General features: G+C 34.2%; 1 protein-coding gene across 1 annotated transcript in view; it reads right to left on the bottom strand.

The window, feature by feature from the left end:
• LOC145666478 (uncharacterized) overlaps positions 1–14,269 on the bottom strand; it is a 45,488-nt gene extending 31,219 nt beyond the window's left edge. Inside the window, exons 1-2 of the mRNA XM_081733733.1 lie at positions 13,612–14,269; positions 1,116–1,479 (exon numbers count right to left, since the gene is read on the bottom strand). Of these exons, the coding sequence (XP_081589859.1) occupies positions 1,116–1,479; positions 13,612–13,764 (517 nt within the window). The 5' untranslated portion in view covers positions 13,765–14,269. The remainder of the gene's footprint in view (positions 1–1,115; positions 1,480–13,611) is intronic.
• Between the last annotated feature and the right edge of the window lie 8,121 nt (positions 14,270–22,390).

Raw genomic sequence — 22,390 nt, 5'->3', positions numbered from 1 at the left:
AAAAGTTCCAATAAACATAGGGCGAAAACCCCATCATTTACGTGTTATAGGCTGCCGAAATCATAAAAAAATGGATTTTAAAGGTTCATAGCTCCAAAACTATGGGACCTACCTTGGTCAGGTCAAGACTTCACTTAGAAACTAGTGTGCCCTGTCCAAAAAATGATTGTTTCTGAATCCTGAGGTGCTTCCACAACAATTTTTATAGAGGGAATTTGACTACGGACCTATGATACAAAGTACTCTCCAACTACCTCCATAAAAATTGTTGCGTGAGTACCTTAGGATTCTAAAACATGTATTTTTGGATAGAGCACATACTAGTTCCTAAGTGAAGTCTTGACCCGACTGCAGTAGGTCCCATAGTTTTGGAGCTATGGACCTTCAGAATTCATTTTTTTATGTTTTCGGCAGCCTATAACACGTAAACGATGGGGTTTTCGCCCTATGTTTATAGGAACTTTTTTTTCTGTTTTACTCTCAGGAATCACTCTTCTGCTTTTGTACAACAAATTTAGCGCCATACTGTATATATATGAGGAAAAGTCAAAACTTATCCGCAATTTTGACATACTTCTCTTACATTGTTCATACTGACCTGTCTGTCTTTATTTATTGGTATGCTGTTGTGGTCATGCTATGAAAGTCTGATCCTAATTTCTCCATTTGTCTTCTTTTGTTGCAGATAGATCATGGCCATTCCATTAGAAGTTTACACCAAAGAGGAACGAGCAGTGATTCGGTTTTTGTGGTCGGAGGGTGTATCAGGGGCTGCAACCCATCAAAGACTTTCGGCACAATACGGGAACAGTGTCTTGCCGCAACGGAGTGTCTACGAATGGATTGAAGGATACAAAAATGGTCGCATAAGTGTTACGCGTGAGGAAGGAACTGGGCGACCATCTACGGCCACAAATGATGACAAAATTGAGCGTACACGTAACATAGTTCTGTCAGACAGACGAGTGACTATTGATGAAGTGGCATATAGTCCGGAAATTAGTCGTAGTTCCTGATACACTTTACGACTACAAAAACCGGACCACTGCTCGTTATTTTATATTAAATGTAAACCTTACTATAAACTAAACAAAATTACTTTCTACCTTACGTACCCATGCTAATAATAGCTTGATTATTTTCCACTGTGACTTCCCCTATATTATACGCTGAAGCATCAAAATCCAATTCTTCCACAGGCATCGGACTTCCTTCTGACTGATCACTATTTGTTGATTCCGAGGGACTGTCACTGTATAAGTTTGGAGACAAATGTTCCTCCTGGAACAATGGGGATAACTGCTGGTCAAAACTGAGCTCATTTGGTTCACTGGATACTCCACTATCTGATGCACTGCTATCTGGAACAATGTCCGCAATATCCACAGGGGACTCTAAGAATTCAGATGTTAACGGATCCACAATTCTGGATTCATTAAGAATATCCAGAAAATCATCTGACGTAACTTTCCAATCATCCTAGAAAAGGAAAAACAGAAATAGGAACTTATAAATCGTTTCAAAAATAGACAAATCAAAATAAACGCTATTTTAAATCGTACCGTTTCTCTGTCGAAGTTGTGCATGATTGAGGATATGAAAGAATGAACTCACTTCAACTAACTGGAGTTCAGCACCCCTTTTCCTTGTATATTTGCGTTTGTTAGCACCTAAGATAATTTACTATGCAATTAATACACATGTTAAACATATAGAAATGCTACCCAGAAATGTGGAATTTTTGCTAATTTCGACATTTATTTCCTGCTGTCTTCATTGGAGCACATGGAAGGATGTTATGGGTTTTAGGTTAAAAATAAATATGGAATGTTCACTTTACTTGTCGCTGTCCTCTTTTCTTCCAGCAGCAGGAAAATCATGTGTTTCTTAACAAATATTTAATTTATAAGACGACCTGATCTGATGACGCTAACTGTCAAATTATTAGCATCATGTTTAAAAACTGAACATTAAAAAGTCTTGTAAGTTTGAGATCGGATCTATTGCTTAAGAATGAATCTGAATCACTGCTAAAAGTTCATCATTCCTATTAACGCTCGAGACAGCACATGCATAAAATACTTCTCGATATGTCATGAAGGCCTCGATAATTCCACGTCTGACAGAACACAAAGTATGAAGATGATGTAACATAAAGGACAGAGAAAGGGGATGAATAACGATATAAACGTACAGATTTACCACGAAATACTCTCAATGTTATCCATACGCAAAATGTAATTTGAGTTTTGTAATGTATGTACTACTGTATTATTGAACTTTCAAACCATGCTACGCAATGACTTACGTTTGGTTCTTAAGTCGTTATTTACCTTCAAAACTCAAGTTTCGGAAATTTTATCACGGTAGTTGTTACGAGTATCGAGCTCTAGTTTCCGTTTAACATATGACTACAATGTCCTTCAGAACTATGTTAAGACATATTATGAAAATATTTAAAAATAAGGAATTTACAAACTCTGTGGTACCCCAAAGGGATATACATTTGATGTAAACTGAAACTGTTTTTAGAGTTGTCAGGCATCAATAATTTTGATACGCATCTGTAATTATTTTGTCCAAATTCTAACATCTAATACGCAGATCCTACACCCTTATGATATCGATTTTGTTTCACGGTATCTCTCTAACCATTAGGTGTACTGACCTGAACTTTTCGGGAAACATATATTAAGTCTACCGACTTGGAGCTTGCAGTGAATACATTACATGTAATGTTATTTAGAACATTTTAAAGACGAATTTTCAAAATATTTGAAAATGTAGATTTTTCATACATGGTGCCCCCCCAAACCCCACTGAGATACATGGCCTACTTATTTCCGCACAGTAATACATTCTGAGTTGTTGTTAAGCTTCAATAAGGCAATTTTCGAAACTCGCCTTCTACTGTCCATGCCCGATCAAATAATTCTTGCAAATCAAGTTTTGACTACAGTCTATTTAACTGTACAATTTCATTTTCCACTTTTTAGGTATCTTTTAATTTTTGCTTTTAAATGATTACACTCCAACATATCAGTTACGAAGAATCTATTTGACAGTTGAAGCATCGTAAAGGCAGTAGGATATAAAGCCATATTTTTAAAAGGAAGTAAGCAACATTGAAGTGAGTAGGAATAGAAAGGGTAGGAGGATCAAATGTAACAACGATTTCACAGTCTGTAGGGTGCAATGTACCATTCTCCTTTGTGGAAATCCTGGCCACGGCAATGACATAACTGTCCTTAAGTTCTTCGCAAATTTCCACCTCCGGCAATCTTTCAGGTCAAAACACATTATAACGATCTTAGAAGTTAGAAAAAAGCAAAGAATGTTACATATATAATATAATATACATTATTTTGCAGGTTGAAATTACAATATTCAAATTATGAAATGTGAATGGCAAACTCAGTTATTTATTACAATAAAGTTTTTATATTGTAATAAGTATATGTTATATATGTTATTTTTGTTTTGTTTTTTCGGAGTTAAATCTCTCTTTCTGCACCTAGGTTATATGAGACGTGAACTCACAACTTAAGGTTAGTGTAAAGGGACAAGGTTTGGCGATAGATGTCACTACAGTTTTCCTATCTCTCCCATGTATTTTTTACCTTTTATGAAAATTTACAATTTCTTTTATAAATTTCAACCTAGAGACTTCAAATTTTTAGAGAAGGAACTTCATAACCTATTAAAGGAAACAAACCGTGCCGATTTTTTATTGAGCTGAGCGAGCGAAGCTCTTATACTCGGGTTAGCCGTTTGGTTGTCTGCGAACGCCTCCTAGACCGTTTGGCCGATCTCAACCAAACTTAGTACGCTGATAGAGTATGTCGTGCTGAGTGAGAACATAGGTCGAAATCAAAAATCCGATGTACCATCGAGGAATAATCACCGAAAAACGCTTCCTCCTAGATCGTTTGGCCGATCTCAACCAAACTTAGCACGCTGATAGATTATGTCGTGCTGAGTGAGCACATATGTCGAAATCAAAAATCCGATGTACCATCGAGGAATAATCACCGAAAAACGCTTCCATAGACTTAACATGGGGAAAAAGTTTTCACGTGATTTTTTTGTCAACAATTAAAATCTGCGCGTGATTTTCAAAAATTCCGGCGAAGCCCTTTTATTTTTTTAGCGTAAAAATTTACAATTTTAATCACAATTTAAAAACAAATTAACGATTTTTTAAACTTTTTTTAGCCGGAACAAAAGGTCAAGACGAAGAATTGTGCGATTGTTATGAAAAATACTGATTGTTTTAAAAAGTCACAATAAACTGATTACGTTGCTTAAGCTCGCTCAGCTCATTTCATTGCAATCGAGTATATCCATTGCATTCCTAGTTTAGAATTTTCTTCATTGTTGAAACAGCTTCATCGTTAAAGATTTGGATATCCATTTCAACAATCAAGCCATTTCAACAATGAAGAAAATTCTAAATAAAAAAATCGACACGGTTTGTTCCCTTTAATAGGTTATAAAGTTTCTTCTCTAAAAATTTGAAGTCTCTAGGTTGAAATTTATAAAAGAAATTGTGTAAATTTTCATAAAAGGTAAAAAATACATGGAAGAGATAGGAAGACTGTAGTGACATCTATCGGCAAAACTTGTCCCTTTAAACCTACCTTAAAGTGGAATCACGCCACATCTTACCGGAAACTAAACCCGAGTCTCCACACACTAACCATATAGCCACAACGGAGTTCTTCTGATACAACTGATACGCAGATAATTAGTAGTTATTACACCAGAAATGTGCATGTAATGATCTACAATAGTTAATTCTTTTAAAAATACTTATTTTCTAAAAGTTAGCTATTTTTCAGTGGAAACGTATGACGACCAATATAAATAGGTTTCACTATGTTATCAAACGAATACAGCTTGATTGTATTTGCTGTTCCTGAATACAATTTGCCCTTCAGCGATGGAAAATCTAAGTATACTGAGTTTGGCACAAGGTGATAAGGCACGAAATAAATTTATTTTTATTTATTACAAACCAATATATTGACTTTTCCATGTACTCAAACACCGAATAGCCCTCCCTTGTGATGTAGTGGCTGGTGCGCGCCATGAATGTACGTGGTCTCAGGTTCGATTCTTGGTGAAAGCACAATCAAATTCGAAAGGACTGCGGTAGTTCGGATTCCACATTAAGCTACAGGCCGTCTCGTATAGTCCCGGTGCTGAAATGCGATGCTTAACTTCAATAAACAAACAAATGCTAAGCACCCGAGAAAAAAAATAACCACCAGAATAGAAAAAATGGAAAATGTTTATGTAAAAATGTACAGTTGCTGTAAATCATAATAATGATGTTATCTTAATATATAAATAAAATTAAAAAAAAACTATTGTTCCGCAGAAAATTAAGATACAAAGAAAAGAAAAAAAAGTCCGAGTGTGTTGGGTTTCTGAAACTCTGCCCCAGGTTATCTTCGTTTCAAACAGTCCAACCGTAACCTAACTTTCTCCATTTAAGAAATACAATACAGGAAATAAAGATATTACAGAAATGCTCCTCCCTTAGAGATAGAATTTTCGAAAATCCTGGGGAAAGTCTCAACTTACTTTCAGTAAGGATTTTACATCCGAGTTCCATCTCCCTAAGTTGAAGATCTCGTGAGGTATACATTTTTATTATAAATTTTGAACCTCTCCTTTCGGATATGCATTTTGGTGAGTCGGTCGGTCGGCTCGAGTCAAGTGTTCAAATATTCATTCCAAACGATTCATTCGTTTCTCCCTGATGATGAAACAGACAACGTCGATGTTACTTTTTGACAATAATATAAAAATTGCATCCCCTTTAGAAGCAGAATATTCTAAAGCACTAGGGCACGTGGCCACTTATTTACAGGGATGTTATATACGAAGTTACATCATCCACACATCAGAAGCACGTGAGATACTCTTTGTTCAGAATAAATTTTAAACCTTCTTTTCCACCCCTTTTAGGATCAGGGTTTGCCCAAGTGGGCCAACCCGAAAAAAACCGTTGGGATTTTTCGGGTTGGACTCACCTAGAAAAGCCCACTTTAAAACCCACCTGAGATTTTTTAGTTTTTTGTCAGTGTATTATTGGTACAACTAAGGTGATCACATTGAAAGTGATTTTTATCAGATTTTAGACTTTCCTTGGGAGAATCAGGTGCTTTCACGTTAAGGTATACAACAAGTGAAAAGCCGAAAGTGAAAAGCCATAAAAAGAATTTGTACCCGGTTTGGTTTACTTCTGAGATTATAAGTCTTTTGAAACATAAAGAATATTATAGGAAGCGTAAACAACACTCACGGTATAACTTGGAAAGGTTTTTAGACCTGCGCAGGAAATCTAAGACGATGATTAAAAAAGCTTATTCTTTATATATTCAAAATATAGGGAATAATATTAGTAGAGACACAAAACACTTCTGGAGTTTCATAAAAAATAAGAAAAGATGTTTACAAAATCCATCTACTATGTTATATAAGGGTGAGTTATTAAAAACAAATAAAAATATTGTTGAGGGTTTCGCTCAATATTTTCATAGTGTGTATGATGAAAGGTCATTCTACGAATGGAGCACTTCGAATATATCTTTAATACCTCACTGCCTGGTTATAAAAAAAAGTGAGTGAGGAAGAATGTAAGGAAGCAATAAAGAAAACTCGATCAACACGATCTAGTGGTCCAGATAATTTACCATCTTATATCTTTAAGGGTTGTGTAGATGTTTTGGTAACTCCTCTTTGCTATATTTATAATCTCATTTTGGTTACTGGATGTTTTCCTGAATGTTGGAAAATTAGTAAAGTGACTCCGATTTATAAATCTGGGAATCCAAAAGATATTACAAACTATAGGCCTATTTCATTAATATCGATGCCGTCTAAAATATTTGAACACATATTGTACAGTAAGATATTCAATCATGTAAAATCATACATAGTAGAGTGTCAACATGGTTTCTTACCGGGGAGATCCACTACTACGAATCTAACTAACCTTACGCAGTTTATTTTGGACTCCTTGAACGGAAACAGTTGTTCTATTGATGTAATATATACCGACTTTGCGAAGGCATTTGACAAATTAGATCATAACCTATTGCTTAACAAATTAGCAAATTTGAGCTTATCAGAAGCGTTATTAACTCTAATTAAATCCTATTTAAGAGAACGTGTACAGTTTGTTACTTATAATGGGCTATGTTCAGATAGATACGTGATTCATTCAGGAATACCTCAAGGGTCTAAACTGGGTCCACTCTTTTTCCTTTTGTTTATTAATGATTTGCCTGGCGTTATAAAATATTCCAAATGTCTGTTGTACGCGGATGACTTAAAAATATTTCGGGCAATAAATAATATGGAAGACGCAAAGAAATTACAAAAGGATCTTGACAGTTGCTACAAATGGAGTATTGATAATAAATTACAATTTAACGTTAAAAAATGTTCTGTTATTACTTTTTCACGACAGAGTGAACCAGCTCAATATAATTATAAAATTTACAATGAAATATTACAAAGATCAACACAAATTAAGGATTTGGGTGTTACTTTAGATACAAAATTAAAATTTAATCTACATATTGATAGAATTGTTAATGAATCCTATAAAGCTTTAGGATTCATAATTAGAAACTCAAAGGAATTAAATAACGCAGAAGTGTTAGTTAAATTATTTAATTCATTAGTTAGAAGTAAATTAGAGTACGCTTTATTAGTATGGTCCCCCTGTTATGATAATCAAATAAGGAAAATCGAATCAATACAAAAAAGATTTTTAAGGTATTTATGGTACAAGAGATTCAAAATCTCTGCGTATGTTATGAAAGTGAACTATAGTGTTCTCTTAAGGGAATTTAATTGTTCGTCTCTGGTGAAAAGGAGGGAAATAATGCATCATGTTTTTCTATTTAAAATTATTAATGGTATTATAGTTAATCAAGATTTTCTGGAAATGTTAAAATTTAGCACTAGTAGATCTTTAAGAGTACGATTACCATTTGTTATACCTAAATCTAAAACAATCTCTCATAAAAATTCACCACTTGTGAGACTTTGTAAGAAACATAATGATATTATAAAATCTGGAATAATCGTTGATTTTACGATGTCTTTGGAAAAGTATATAAAATTGATTCAATTGTTTTTGAACCCTGCTTATGTAATGCAATGATTATGTTCTTGCATTCAAAAAGAAAAAATAGCCTGCATGAATGTTGCTATTTTAGACTTTTTTCTGTTTTTTTCTTTTCTTTTCTTATATTTATTTTAATCTAATAGATTACTTAGCAATTTTCGCAATTGTATATTGAATTTGTATTCACCTGTTGTAATTGGAGCAATTGGCTCTGTAATAGGTGTGTGTGTTAAATAAACAACATTCAACATGAGCCAAAATGCCACGTCATCTACTGCAGTTGCTGAGGCAGCTCCAAGGATTCAGAGGGCACATCATCTTTCCTCAGTGATAGTTTGGTGGGGAGTGAACTACTCAGGCACAATCCAGCTGCATTTTTGCGAACAAGATGTTGAAACATCTGCCAAGGTGTACCAGGACACAGTGCTAACACCTATAGTGAAACCACTGCCTGCTACCGTGTTTCCTGGGGAAAGGTGAACCTTCCAGCAGGATTCCGTTCCAGGCCAGAAAGCGAAAACAACCCAGGACTGGCTGGCACGGAACGTCCCCGACCTTAACCCGTTGGACTACAAACTTTGGGCAGTCCTTCAGGCAAAGGTCTGCCATAAACGGCATCCATCTGTCGACAGTCTGAAACAATCCTTGACCCGAGCAGTGAACAATTTTCCCATGGATGTGGTGCGTAATGCCATTGACTAGTAGCCGGACAGACTTCGTGCCTGCATTAAGGTCAAGGGAGGGGGGGGGGGGGCATTTCGAAAAATGATTGGTGCATCAGGTGTACATATCAATGTAAAACATGACCAAAATAAATTGCCGTGGTGTTAATACTCTCTGTGTTATTCATATTCAAACTTGTGACAGTATTTATGATATAACTAGGTAGACCCCTTTTGGTATTCATATTTGGGGAACGTCAGTCAGGCTTCTGGATGACTTGATCTACATTTGTTCGTTTGTCTGCCAAACACCTTCATGGCTAAGCGGTTAGCGTACGCGTCTTCGGCGTGGGCGACCCGGGTTCGATTCCCGGCGGGAGCTCATGTTCGGATTACACGTTATTCAGTAGGTCCCGTCTCATACAGCCTCGATGCTGAAAGGGACGTTAAACACAAAATCAACTTAACTCGTTTGTCTGCCTCTGTTACACATACTACAGGGTGCAACTATCGGTCTTTTAAGTTAAAATTTTCAGAGTACAAGCACGAGACACACTAAATTTCCTATACAGATTTTGGCGGCATACCAACGTAAAATTTCAAAATGGCGGCATTTTTTTTTCAAAATAGCAAGTATCCACGCTACAAAGCGCAAGTTTCAGTCTTTTACGTTGAAATTTTGACGGTGGAAGCACGAGATATGCTAAATTTTCTGCATAGATTTTCTCGGCGATCCAATGTAAAATGGCGGCCACTTTTCCAAAACAGCAATGAATAGAAAATTGTTGCAAGTTATGACAATGACAATCTTTAAATATAAATCACATTTTAACACTTTTACTCCAAAGACATTGAAATATTTCGAAAAAAACCGGTTAAACCCGAATAAATCCATATGGGCCCAGGTGGGTTGGGTTTTTTCAAAACAGCCCTGGTTTTTTAAAACCCTGTTTAGGATACACATTTTAATGGAATTGACGATAAAAATTGTCTCGATTCAAGCATGTCAATTATGATCAAAATTTATTTCGGGTAAACTTTACAATACAATACAAGCTCCAGTTTGTTTTCTTCCGCATCGAGTTTTTTTTTTCCTTTCTTTTGTGATAATGTTAGGTGTCATCAACAAATTGCATCGTTGTCGTTTATTTCTGCAAGTGATTAAGTATCGTTTGATTACGTAAATGATGTATAGTGTGAGCACGTTGTGTGTATTGGACCTCCTGTTGCTTCGGTTTGTGCAGTACTCATATAACTTCCTATTATGACTTAATTTTGTAGTGGTTGTGATATTAATACTCTTTGAACTTTCTATTGACTTGTACAATAGCGAGGAGTTGCTAAATTTTTTAGAACGTCACAAATTGGAAAGTGATTGCCGTGAATGTGGAACAGGTTTGAACTTGTCCAAGGACAAATGCCATTACCATATATTTCCTGTGTAATTGGCTGGTTAATGGGGTAAAGTGTTTTCGGCATGTGAGTGTCTCTCGTGAAACATATTTCGAAAAATCAAAGTTACATGTGCAGCAAATCGTTCGTTTTATTTTTCTTTGATGTTATGTTAAAGAAGATCACTAGAGTATTATTGAACATGAACTTCGTTGTTCGTCCCGGACAGCTGTAGTGTGGAGTAATTTTTGCAGGAAGATTTGTACAGAATGGACGGCGAAGAATTCAAGAGCTATTGATGATCCTCAAGTTGTAGTAGAGGTTGACGAGGCGAAGTTTGGTAACAGGAAATTATTTGGGAGGGAAATAGGCTTGGCCTCCGTAAGTTTGGGTTTATTAATTATTATTATTATTATTAATAATAATAATTGGGTTATAGGTGGAACATGTTTTGTAAATTTTAGCCCCCGAGTACAAATTTTAAAATACACGCTTCATAGAAAAGGATATTATCTACAGCATCATGTTACAGCTGGAGCGGAGTTCGTAAACTTTGGCCCCGGGATAAGCTTTATAATATACGCAAGGTATCAAAAAGAAAATTTTCTTTGTATTTTTTAGTTCCCTTTTCCTCTTCGTTGTTTTTTGTATTATTTTTCTTATTTATCTTTTAAATAGTGTGCTATTCTGAATATTTTTGTTTCAAATATGGCAGTGTTTTTTCGATCGAAAATAGTCCCAAAGCGCTCTATGAAGTTCACCCTTCATTTCAAACGGGTTCAGCCGTTTTCCCATAACGATGAGATAGATAACGCTGATTCAAATATGGTGGGAAAAAGGTACAGAATTTTTTTCCTTCCCTCTTTAGAAGCGGATGAGGAATTTATACCTTACGTTTCATTTTCCTAGCTTGAAAGGTTCCTGAGGTACATCACTTTTGACAAATTTTGATCCCCTCCGCCCTATTAGGATATACATATCAAAATGATATTATAAAAGCCCAGTTTGAATATAATTAATCCCAAAAATAATTTCAAACGGTTTTCTCTCTCTCATATACCGAAAAAAAAAATTTATAGATAAAATACGATCTGAAACACTTTTCGTAGAAGAAGAGTGTGAATATAAGTAATTTCTGTCAGTGGATATCATATTGAAATACATTTTGAATGGTATTGAACGTATTCTAAGTGTAACTATTTACTGAAGCGGAAGGCGGAGGAGTACAAGAAGCGAAGAAGGTGGAAATAAACTTCGGGAATATTCTGTTCGTGTTAGCAATGGACGTTTGCGATGAATGTAATGCAAACATACAGTTTTATTACAAAGAAGTGTGTGATAAAGAGCGTCATATTATAAAGTTGTGCAGCGTCATGGTATATTGAAACATAATATCGTGCTGTGTGTGGAAAAGAAGTAAAAATTCAGAACTGACGAATCTCTCCTCGCTGCGGGCCATTTGTACCCGGGAAAGCAGTGGACATTTTAAAGGTAAAAAATTATTACGATTATTTAAGTGTTTTTGAATGTAAAAATTATTGCGGATATTTTATGTATTCTGCCACTATCCTCGTTTATGCGTATGTCCCCCATTGCTGACGCGCCTGCTCCCTATGCACACATCCCCTCGCTACGCTCGCCCCCTTCCCTGCTGCGCTCCTGCTCTGACTCGGTTAGATAACATTCGTGCTTTTAGTGGCCAGCTAGCACAAGTTGGTTCGTGGTTTATGCTCTAGCTTCTCATTTAGTGCATGTTCTGCAAAAAGGAACCGGAAAATGCACGAAATGTTCCAGTTACGGTAAAAAAAAAAAAAAAAAAAAAAAAAAGGCTACGATATGTATTACAACGACTAAAAAAAAAAAAAAATCAGGACTAGAAAGTGAGTATTCAATGTTAAATGGATTGAATTTCTTTTGAAGTCTCCTGTACAATATGAAATTATTAAGTCAGTACATTATCAACATTCTTGGCCTATTAACTGCTATCTAAGGAACAATATATTTGGTTTACACTAGCATTATGAAGATCCTACCATCGTACGAGTTACAGTAAAATGTGAGTTTCAGATTCAGGGTCGATTGCTGTCCCAGAATGCCCAGAAATATCGCATTTTATTTATTTACTTTTTTTGCAAAATGAATTTCATTGATTTAAAAAAAATAAAAATCATTCGATTTAAATCAATTGCTATAATCATCATTGATATTGGTAGGCCTACTAATGCAAATACATAACTTTCTGACGAATTACTAATATGTTTTGTAAAGAAGTATTAAAGTAATTCTCTTCATGAAGACGTGAACGCAGTCTGCACAAAAATTTCTACTTTTATTTCCTAATGTGTTTATATTCTAGTCCTCTTTATAATAAGATGTGTCCTAGAACTCGGAGTCAGCATAGCTTCGGAACTGCAAAAGCAGTAGATTGATTAAATGGTTCAGTTACAATTTTTTTTTAAAAAAAGTAAAAATTAAACGATCTTAATTTTGGCAAATTACACGTGCTATATATAAAGTATTGCATTATATGGTTTGGAGCTTTGGACATTACGGAAGTAGGGAATACTTAGAAATATGGTGTTGGAGGAAGACGGAGAGAATAGAAAACGAAGATGTTTTAGCATGGGTAGGAAAAAGGATGTTCTTGGCAAACATCTATTGAAAGAAGGCGAACTGGATTGGACACACCTTGAAACTGTCTTCTCCATCGAGGGAAAGATGCAAGGAAAGCGAGTAGGAAATACACAATTGATCGATGATTACAAAAACAGAAGATATTGGGAGTTAAAGTGGAAGCTGAAGATCGACAAAACATTTACAAATCTAAACCTAAGAAAAGAAAAGAAGAAAAAAAAAAAAAAAAAAAACCTAGCCAAAGGATCGCATGGCATTTAATATCTCCCTCAAATCCATCAACGGTTCCGGAGCCGGTAGTATGACTTATAGTGAGCCGTTGTAAACGATTACTGGGAATCAAATCTAACCTAAAAACTACCAAGTGAGCCAGAGTCACAATCAAGTGATTTGGGGGAGAAAGTAAGTAAAACCCGGAAGACCTGCCGACAGGCACAATACTTAATAACAGTGTCGTAAGTAAAACTAATTAGACCGATGAGAAGGCCAGAATAAAAGGAGTGTCTTCGAAAATCAGACATAACGATAATGCTCGATTATGTACAAAACAAAATCAAACAAGATTCTGGAAGTGTTTACATATTACACATTGCCGTAACGAAATTCCTGAATTACATTACATGTAAGCTTCAGTACTGAGTTGAGGCGTAAGCTGTCAACTCCATATGTTAAACGACAGCATCTCTACAAGGAAAAGTTCGTATTAAATATGAAGTAAATTCTACTTATTACATATATTGTTTCACATGCCAAATCTCTCTACACCCTACTTACAAATGTGCCATCTGAGTCTTGAAGTGCCGTTGACAAAATGTCTGTTTTATGCTCAGACTCCACTTTCATGTTCGGAAACTTGTCTTCGAAGTTCAATATTGGATCTTGTTTATCAAACAACAAATCCAGAACACTCATATCTGTAGAACACATTGTAAACAATCTACGTTACACTAAACTGGTACTTTGAATGAAATGTTTACGCAATTTTATAAATTAGAAGGAAGAAACATAATTTAAACGTGGCAATTTACGAAATAGTAGTCATTGCTTTAGGTCAGCAGAAGCTTCAACACTTTTCTTCCTCATGATTCCTTCTACTGTTTGTCAACTTTCTGCCAATGATTCACTATAGTACACATTATGATGAAATAACATACACTATATGGATCACATGTGTGTTTTGCACAGAACCGTAACCCGGATATATGGACCAGATTCTGCTTTCACTATAGCACTGTATTATTTAGTCCATTTTAATGCAACTAACTTAAATTGTCATTATAAACTTTATTTAATTATTAAATTCGAACGTTTCGAATGAAACTAAACACAATATATAGGTTACAAACGTATGCTTTATAAATTCACTTGCAAATCTCTTACACTCTGAAAACAAACATAATAAACCTCTGCCTTCCAACGTGGAGGAAAATACGTCACAGCTGGGATACACTTGCTCACATCTCATTGGTACATTCTTGCCATAGATGATACAAGTCATACGGTCAAGAATATTTACAGAGTAGATGACACGTAGCATAATTAAATCTTTCCCCTCACATGGAGACTCAAGGCCGCATTCTCTAGCGACTTACGTAAATTGAACGCGAATTTTAATTTCTAGTTTGCGATTATCGGTATTTTAATATTACTTACTTGTTGCATTTTGCATTGCTTTCGAAAATTCAAATTTTGAAAAGATCGAAACGGAATGAAATCTTCATTCCATAGCAGTTTGTGTCAACACACGTTTACGGTAATTGTAATACAAGTTAGGATTGCGAACTTTTTTTAGAGAGATTCTCAGTATCACTTAGGGAGGTGCACTGTTAAATGTGCACCCCCTTCGTTGTAAATATACACTATCTAAAATCATTGTGGAAGCATTGCGAAAACAATAGTTTCAGTCGATTTTCTGTAGTTTAAAGGAAAAATATTCACAAAGGAAAACATTGTTCCTCATTCACACCACAGATGCCTTAAGGCATTAAAAAATAAAATGTTATTCAAATGTAGTGGTAGTTAATGGTGCACCCCGTTTTGCTTTGGAGCCCAGTATTGCTATTGGAGGGCACCAGGACGGCTTCTAGCTATCGGCAGATCCAGGGTCGCATTTCCATGTTTTTCGCCCACAGGCCCTAGCGAAATTGTCGCCCCTAATCACATCAATCGCATTGCTCTCCAAAACTTCCATCCTTCTGAATTCACTTCTTAAAATATTACTTTTACGTTTACTATTAATCTATAATTATTACTATTACTAGTTATTATTGTTCTTACTTCTTATTACTCATTTTATGTAATATATTTTAATACCTATATCTGGCCAGCATTTGGAGTAGATTCATTAAAACTTATCTAGCTTCTGCCTGACCCATTCAACATTACCTGGTGTAAAAGACGGCAAAATACAAAACAATCTTAAATGATATAAAGAGTAACATTATTGTACCTAAAAATTTACAAAATGACGTTTCTGAAACTTTTGTGTATCAAAACTGTTTATGTCTTGCTTTGACATTGACAAAATCATTAATAACGTCATCAAAATCAAGTTTAACAGTTAAGTCATTTTCGATGGCTAAAACAGCTAGATGAACCAGTCTCTTCTGAGAAAGAGTAGCTCTCAAATACTTTGATTCTTGACAGAGTGGAAAATGATCTTTCCGCCGCACAGTTAGTTGCTGGTGTACATAAAAACACTTTAATGCAAATAAATACACGTCAATTTGTGAAAGTACAAGTTTCGAGCTGCCTACTGCCGCCCTTTTCAGCAGATCCACCGACAGCTGTTCAAACCACCATAATAGTCAATTGACTAATCTGTTACAATATTATCGTAGTCACGACCATTAAAAAAATACCTTTCGCTTATTTTATTGAGTCGTTGGTGAAATGTGTATTTTCAATAGTTTTATCGTTTCTTAAATATTTTTAAAAAAAATTGCCGCCCTGATCCCGGGGCCATGTGGCCCATGCCTAAATCCGGCTCTGGGCAGATTATTGCTGCTCACATACACTCATTCATGTCATGCATATTTCCATCTTGGAACGGTATCTTTAAACAGGACAACCCTCCTTGTAACAAGGCAACATTGTGCTGCAGTGGTTAAGAATCACAGTGGTGAATTTCAATTGCTGCAGTGGTACCTAAACTCAATACATCTTAACCCAACTAAACAACTTTGGGGTGTCATTGAACGTAAGATTCGAGTTCATTGATCTCTTCCGTGGAATTTATGGTAACTAAATGACTTGGAATCGATGTCAAGGTCATGTAGTAGAAGTTGTCGAAGTGGGATATATGGAGTATTGGACTGTATGGTTCAGAGACGGAAGTTATTATTATTATTATTATTATTATTATTATGTGTTCTGCCTTTTAACTCATTACGGAAGTTAGATAAGAAATATTTAGAGCAGGGATGCAAATAAGCAACAAACTTTTACTAGCCCAAGAAATAAAAACTACTAGCCCACATCCCATAATAGAAATCATTTACTTACCTTCGGAATAATATTAAATACTCGCCCACACCGATGAACCACTCGCCGCGGACGAGCAGGCGAGTGGTTGTTTGCATCTGATTTTGAGAGCTTTGAAATGTGGGTGTTGGAGGAAGATGGAAAAGATAAAATGGATGGAAACAGTAACAAACGAAGATGATTTAAAACGGATAGGAGAGAAGAGGACGATTTTAGCCAGTGTCCTTCGTAGAAAGACCAGTTGGATTGGACACATCTTGCGACGAAATTGTATTCTTCATGCTGCTATAGAACGAGAGATGTAAGGAAAGCGAGGAATAGGAAGAAGAACACAACTAATCGGTGATTTGAAAAATACAAGAAAATATTGGGAGTTAAGAGAGGAAACTGCAGATCGAGAAACGTGGAGGAAACATTTCCACACCCAAATATATAACTATAACAGGGTGTCTACTGGAATACCAGAAAGTAAATTCATGACTTTTTCATGACTTTTCATGGCCTTTTTGTTCAAATTTTCATGACCATGGCGATAAAAATTTACCATTAATAATAATAAACCCCTACCATCAGTGGTGCATCGGTTAAGATGAAGATCACATTATGTTCTTATTTGTCTAATGTACATAATGTCGATTAGCTGACAACTAATTTTAAAATGCAAGAGCAATTTAAAAGGCAGTAAACAAATTTTTAATTGCGGTTCAAGTATGGGTTTAAGGCTTACCAGGTTCTATAGATTTAAAAAAATCTTGTTAACAGTCCCGTTACATTCAGCTAGGTTTTTTATCTGCATTTTATGTACTCTGAATTCTAAATTTATAATTATCGTTTACAAGAAAAGACTGATTACGTAAATAACCAATTCTTTTCCATCGTGTCATATTTAGCGTGCATAAACATACTGATAAGACCTACTGAATTTGTTCATAATGGAACCTTCATCCTGGATGGGGTCTGATGCCTTCTTTCTTTTTTTTTTCAAGGGTACTTTTACAAATATTTTTTTCTCAGTCTGCATACTAGTATCACATCAAAACTTTAAAAAAAAAGTGAACACAAAAATAGACATCTCGACAACTGTTTCAGTACATGCAGTATGAGATATAAAAGTATGAAGTATAAAGATATACTCTGAGATGTCAGATTTTCATGACCAGTTGGGTAAATAAAGGACTTTTTCATGGCTTTCATGACCACTAAGCAAAATATATGACTTTTTCATGACTTTCATGACTTTCATGACCAGTAGACACCCTGTATAATAATAATAATAATAATAATAATAATAATAATAATAATAATAATAATAATAATAATAATAATAATAATAATAATCTTTATTTTAGTGCCGTGAACAGCTTTTGGCAAAAATACAGCACTTGGTATTAGAGTATGCGATGGCATAATAATACTACTAAAAAATAAATAATAAAGAAAACAATAAAAGAAGGGTACTAATATAAAACACAATGTAGCTAAAAGTCAGCTAAGCAGAAATAATTCCTTGTCAACGCAGTAAAACTTATGAAGTTTTCCATCCATCTAAAACAACAAGAAGCTAAGAACAGCAGTCATAAAATTACATTTGGCTTAATGTTTCTAAACGTAATTGATTAAAAACTATCAGTCAGATCACATAAAACTTTCACATTGTTTGATACAATAAGTCTAAAATGAGCTTAAAGAATATGTCAATCTTTTTAAAATTTCACATTTCCAATTCAGAGGAACTAAAATCATGGTATTTCTTATGCTATGATTTGGCACTTTAAAACCTATGTTTTGTAAACAATATTCACTTATATAAATGTTATCTAGTATTTTTTGCATGCATACTCTGTCGAAATTTTTTCGTCTATTCATAAGGCTTTCTAAACCCCAATAATCAGTCCAATATTCATAACTATGTGAGTAATAGCTCATTTTCATTTTAAAACATAGAAGTCGAATAAAACATTTTTGTACAGATTCAATCTTGTTTGTCAAAGTTTTAGAAATGCTGTTCCAAATTACCGAACCAAATTCTAATTTTGGTCTTACAAGTAATTTATATAGAAATACATACGTTTTATCTCTTTGAAATACAGGCCACTGTTTAAAAATAAAACCTATTATCCTTCTGGCACCTTGTACAATACAATTTATATGATTAGGAAACTTTAACTGACTGTCAAATGTAATACCCAGGTCTTTAATAATGCTTACTTTCTCAATTTGTACACCATTGACCTCATATTTACTGACATAATATTGAGTTTTATTGGTGTATGTCATAAATGTTGTTTTCTTATCATTAATTTTTAGAAAATTATTTCTACACCACGTGTTTACTGCATTTAAGTCTTGTTGCAGTAAATAATTATCGAACTCATTGTTGACTAATCTGAACAACTTCATATCGTCAGCATATAGGAGAATTTTAGAGTATTTTATTTTTTCTGTCAGGTCATTTAAAAATAAAGAAAATAAGAGAGGGCCCAAGGGCGACCCTTGTGGTATTCCGTTTTTTACATAGCCTACACTAGAATGTACAGGTCCGATTTTAACTTGGTAAGTTCTGTTTGACAGATAGCTTTCAAACCAGCGAATGTACAAAGGTGACAAACCAATATTTGATAACTTGCTAATGAGATACTTATGACTGACAGAGTCAAAAGCTTTTGATATCTATGTATATTACATCGACTTGCAATTTATTTTTCAGTGCGTTATAGGTAAAGTCTGTAAAATGAATTAGATTTGTTACAATTGACTTGCCCTTATAAAAACCATGTTGAGACTCATTTAAGATATTTCTTACATTAAAATATATGTGTTTATGGACAATTAGTTCAAATATCTTCGAGAATGCATTGACAAGAGTTATTGGCCTGTAGTTGCTTGCAATCTGTCTATCACCTGATTTATACACCGGAACAACATATACTTGCTTCCACATTGAAGGATATACACCTGTACGTAATGAAACGTTAAATATATTTGCCAAACTAGTTGAAAGTTCAGTTGCACAAGCTTTTATTACATAATAAGGAATATTATCTGGACCTGGAGTAGTGTTCGGTTTAATTAGTTTAATTGCTTCCATTACATCTAAATCAGTAACGGCAGGAATTCCGATTAGAGCACTACTACTAACGATATTCTCAGGCAATACCTCTTGACCTACTTCTAAGTTAAAAGCTTCATAAAATACACTCTTAAATGCCTCAGCAATTTCGACAGTGTCTTGAATTAGCATACCATTACAATTTATTTGCTTCGGTACTTGTTTACAGTCAGACTTTTTAAAAACGTTCCAAAAATATGAGCTGTTCTTATAAATACTATTTTCTAAACCTGAATAATAAGATTTTCTTGCTTCAATGTATTTCTTTTTCACAAATTTCCTTAGGTCTGAATATCTCTGATACCATACGTCATCATTTGTTCTTTTGGCTTTAACAAAATATTTAGTTTTTTTGTTTATTAGTGCTTTTAATTCTCGCGTCATCCATGGATCCTTATATTTTTGTTTACAACCAATTGACTTCTTAGGTACATGCTCGTTAAATACAGAATAAATTAAATTATATAAATGGTCAGTGGTTTCATTGACACTGTTACTGCAATTATTTATTAAGTCAATTTCTCTAATGCCCTTGTAAATACCTAGGAAATTTGCTTGTTTGAAATTATATGTATCGTACTGAGGAACGGGACAATATTTGCCACTATCTATAATTTCCCACTCGAACATGAATGAGGGATGGAAGCGATCGACTTTAGTCAGTGGTGGGATGTCAAAATACATAGAACTGTTATCCAAATTTGTTAGCAACAAATCTAATACTCTTCCCGAATTATTATGGTCATATGACTTATTTTTCTGGTTTAAATTTAAAATGTTGCTTAATTCAAATATTTTTTCTGCTTTTTTCTTCGAATAATAATTATCAGTTGTTATGTTACCTGAAATCCAATCTATGCCTCCTGCGTTAAAATCTCCTAATATAATTACATTAAAATCTTTCGTCAATACAAAAGAACATAGCCAATCACAGTAGTTACTAAAATCTTGAAGTAACATGTCAGGAGGGAAATAAACTAAACATAAAATCAATGGGGTACTGTCAGGAATTAAAATTTTTGCTATAATAATGTCTAAGGATTCGTCAGGGGGATTAAGGATTTCATAAGAATATTTATTTTTTATTAAGAGTAAACACCCTCCACCTTTAGACTTATTTGTGAGGGTTAGATTTCTATCTTTTCGTATCACACTGTAGTTTCTAGAGATTTGAGAAAGATAACAGTTTTCCTTTTTATACCACGTTTCTGTTATACAATAAAAATCATAATTCTCACAGTAATAATAATAATAATAATAATAATAATAATAATAATAATAATAATAATAATAATAATACAATAATAATAATAATAATAATAATAATAATAATAATAATAATAATAATAATAATAATAATAATAATAATAATAATAATGAAACAAGCTCATTAGTCCCAGGTCTTGCCAAAAGGCAGAATACTTAATAATAACAATAGTAATGCATGTGTGCAGATGTGGTGTACCATGCTTCCAGCCAACTACCAAGGTTTCATTGTATTAATACCGAACCACGTTGTTACTGTCCTGCGAGAATAGATGAACATACTAGATATTAAAGCATAATATTGCAAATGGTTGAGCTTTTCCTATCTTGAGTGTTGAAAGCCTAGAGAATCACTATATTGATATTAACAAGTCAAAGAACTCCTCTTCTGAAAGGTTCACCTGTTTGGAAAGTTGTAAGTAGGATTCACAAGTTTTGGTGTTTTGTTTGATATATTAGTCGTGAACATGTTATGTGTTAAGATTTTTCTTCATGAAGCTGCTCCTGTTAAGATTTTTTAAAATTCCACTTATTATTATTATTATTATTATTATTATTATTATTATTATTATTATTATTATTAGCAATTTTTTGCATAATATCAGCGAATAGTGACTGACTAGATGGAACATCCAAAGTAAAAAAAAAAAAATGTTCTTTACAAATTTCACGTGCCTCTATGTAAGTATAGGAGGGGGCACTTTTGATATTTTTCGAGAAGACTCATATGTCCTTAGTTACGCTACTGTCTAATAGTGTGTCATTTGTTGATAAGTAAATAGTGAATCAGTCACTGAATTTGCTCTTTTATATGTAGTTTGTATAGATTGCAAAATAATAATAATAATAATAATAATAATAATAATAATAATAATAATAATAATAATAATAATAATAATAATAATAATAATAATAATAACAACAACAATACATTGTTCACATAATGGAACGGAAGTACACTGACCTATTTCCATTGATACAAATTTAGTGCGGAAGTTTGGGTTAATCGAAATGCCGATCCTTAGCCTTAATAAGAATTTGACAAATCCCAAGCATTTGTTTGATATATTTTCCAAACTTTCGCGACTCTAGCAGCTTTGAAAGGCTTTTCAGAGGTATTCAGTATTCATTGGCATGTCAATTATTCAATTTGTCAATTATTCTGTTGATTTGATTTAAGTCACCAACTTGATTGTCAGTAAAACATCTCCACACAAGGACACCTTTTCCGTGATTTACTGTAGATATTACAAAATCGAGATAAAGCGCTTTCCATAAGGGTGACGGACAAACATCTGGCGTTGGATACCGAAAAGTTGAAATTTAGACTCGTCGCTGCAGACTACACTCTTCCATTATGCATCGGTCCAGTCTTTCAGTTTTAGCCCAAGAGTACCGTTTTGCAATAATTCCTGATCGAAGGAGTTGTTGTTTCATTACAGCAATCGCGCCCCACAAACCAAAAGTCTGCAGGTTTCGGACCACCGTCCCATCTTTTATTTTTGGGAACAGCTCTTCCGTAGTTCCGTTGGTACTTCCGGAAGGAAACATCTTTTCCATTTTCTTATAGTTCTAATGAACTTGTCCTTGCGAGAAATTATTTCTGGACGACTAATTTGTTTCTGTGCAATATTTACACTAATTTGTGACTGTCTTTCAAGAGTTAGATGCATATGCCCGACAGATATTTGCAAC

Source organism: Thermobia domestica, chromosome 12 (assembly GCF_964235325.1).
Source record: "Thermobia domestica chromosome 12, izTheDome1.hap1.1, whole genome shotgun sequence".
Lineage (NCBI taxonomy): Eukaryota > Metazoa > Arthropoda > Insecta > Zygentoma > Lepismatidae > Thermobia > Thermobia domestica.
This window is presented reverse-complemented; position numbering and strand designations above follow the sequence as displayed.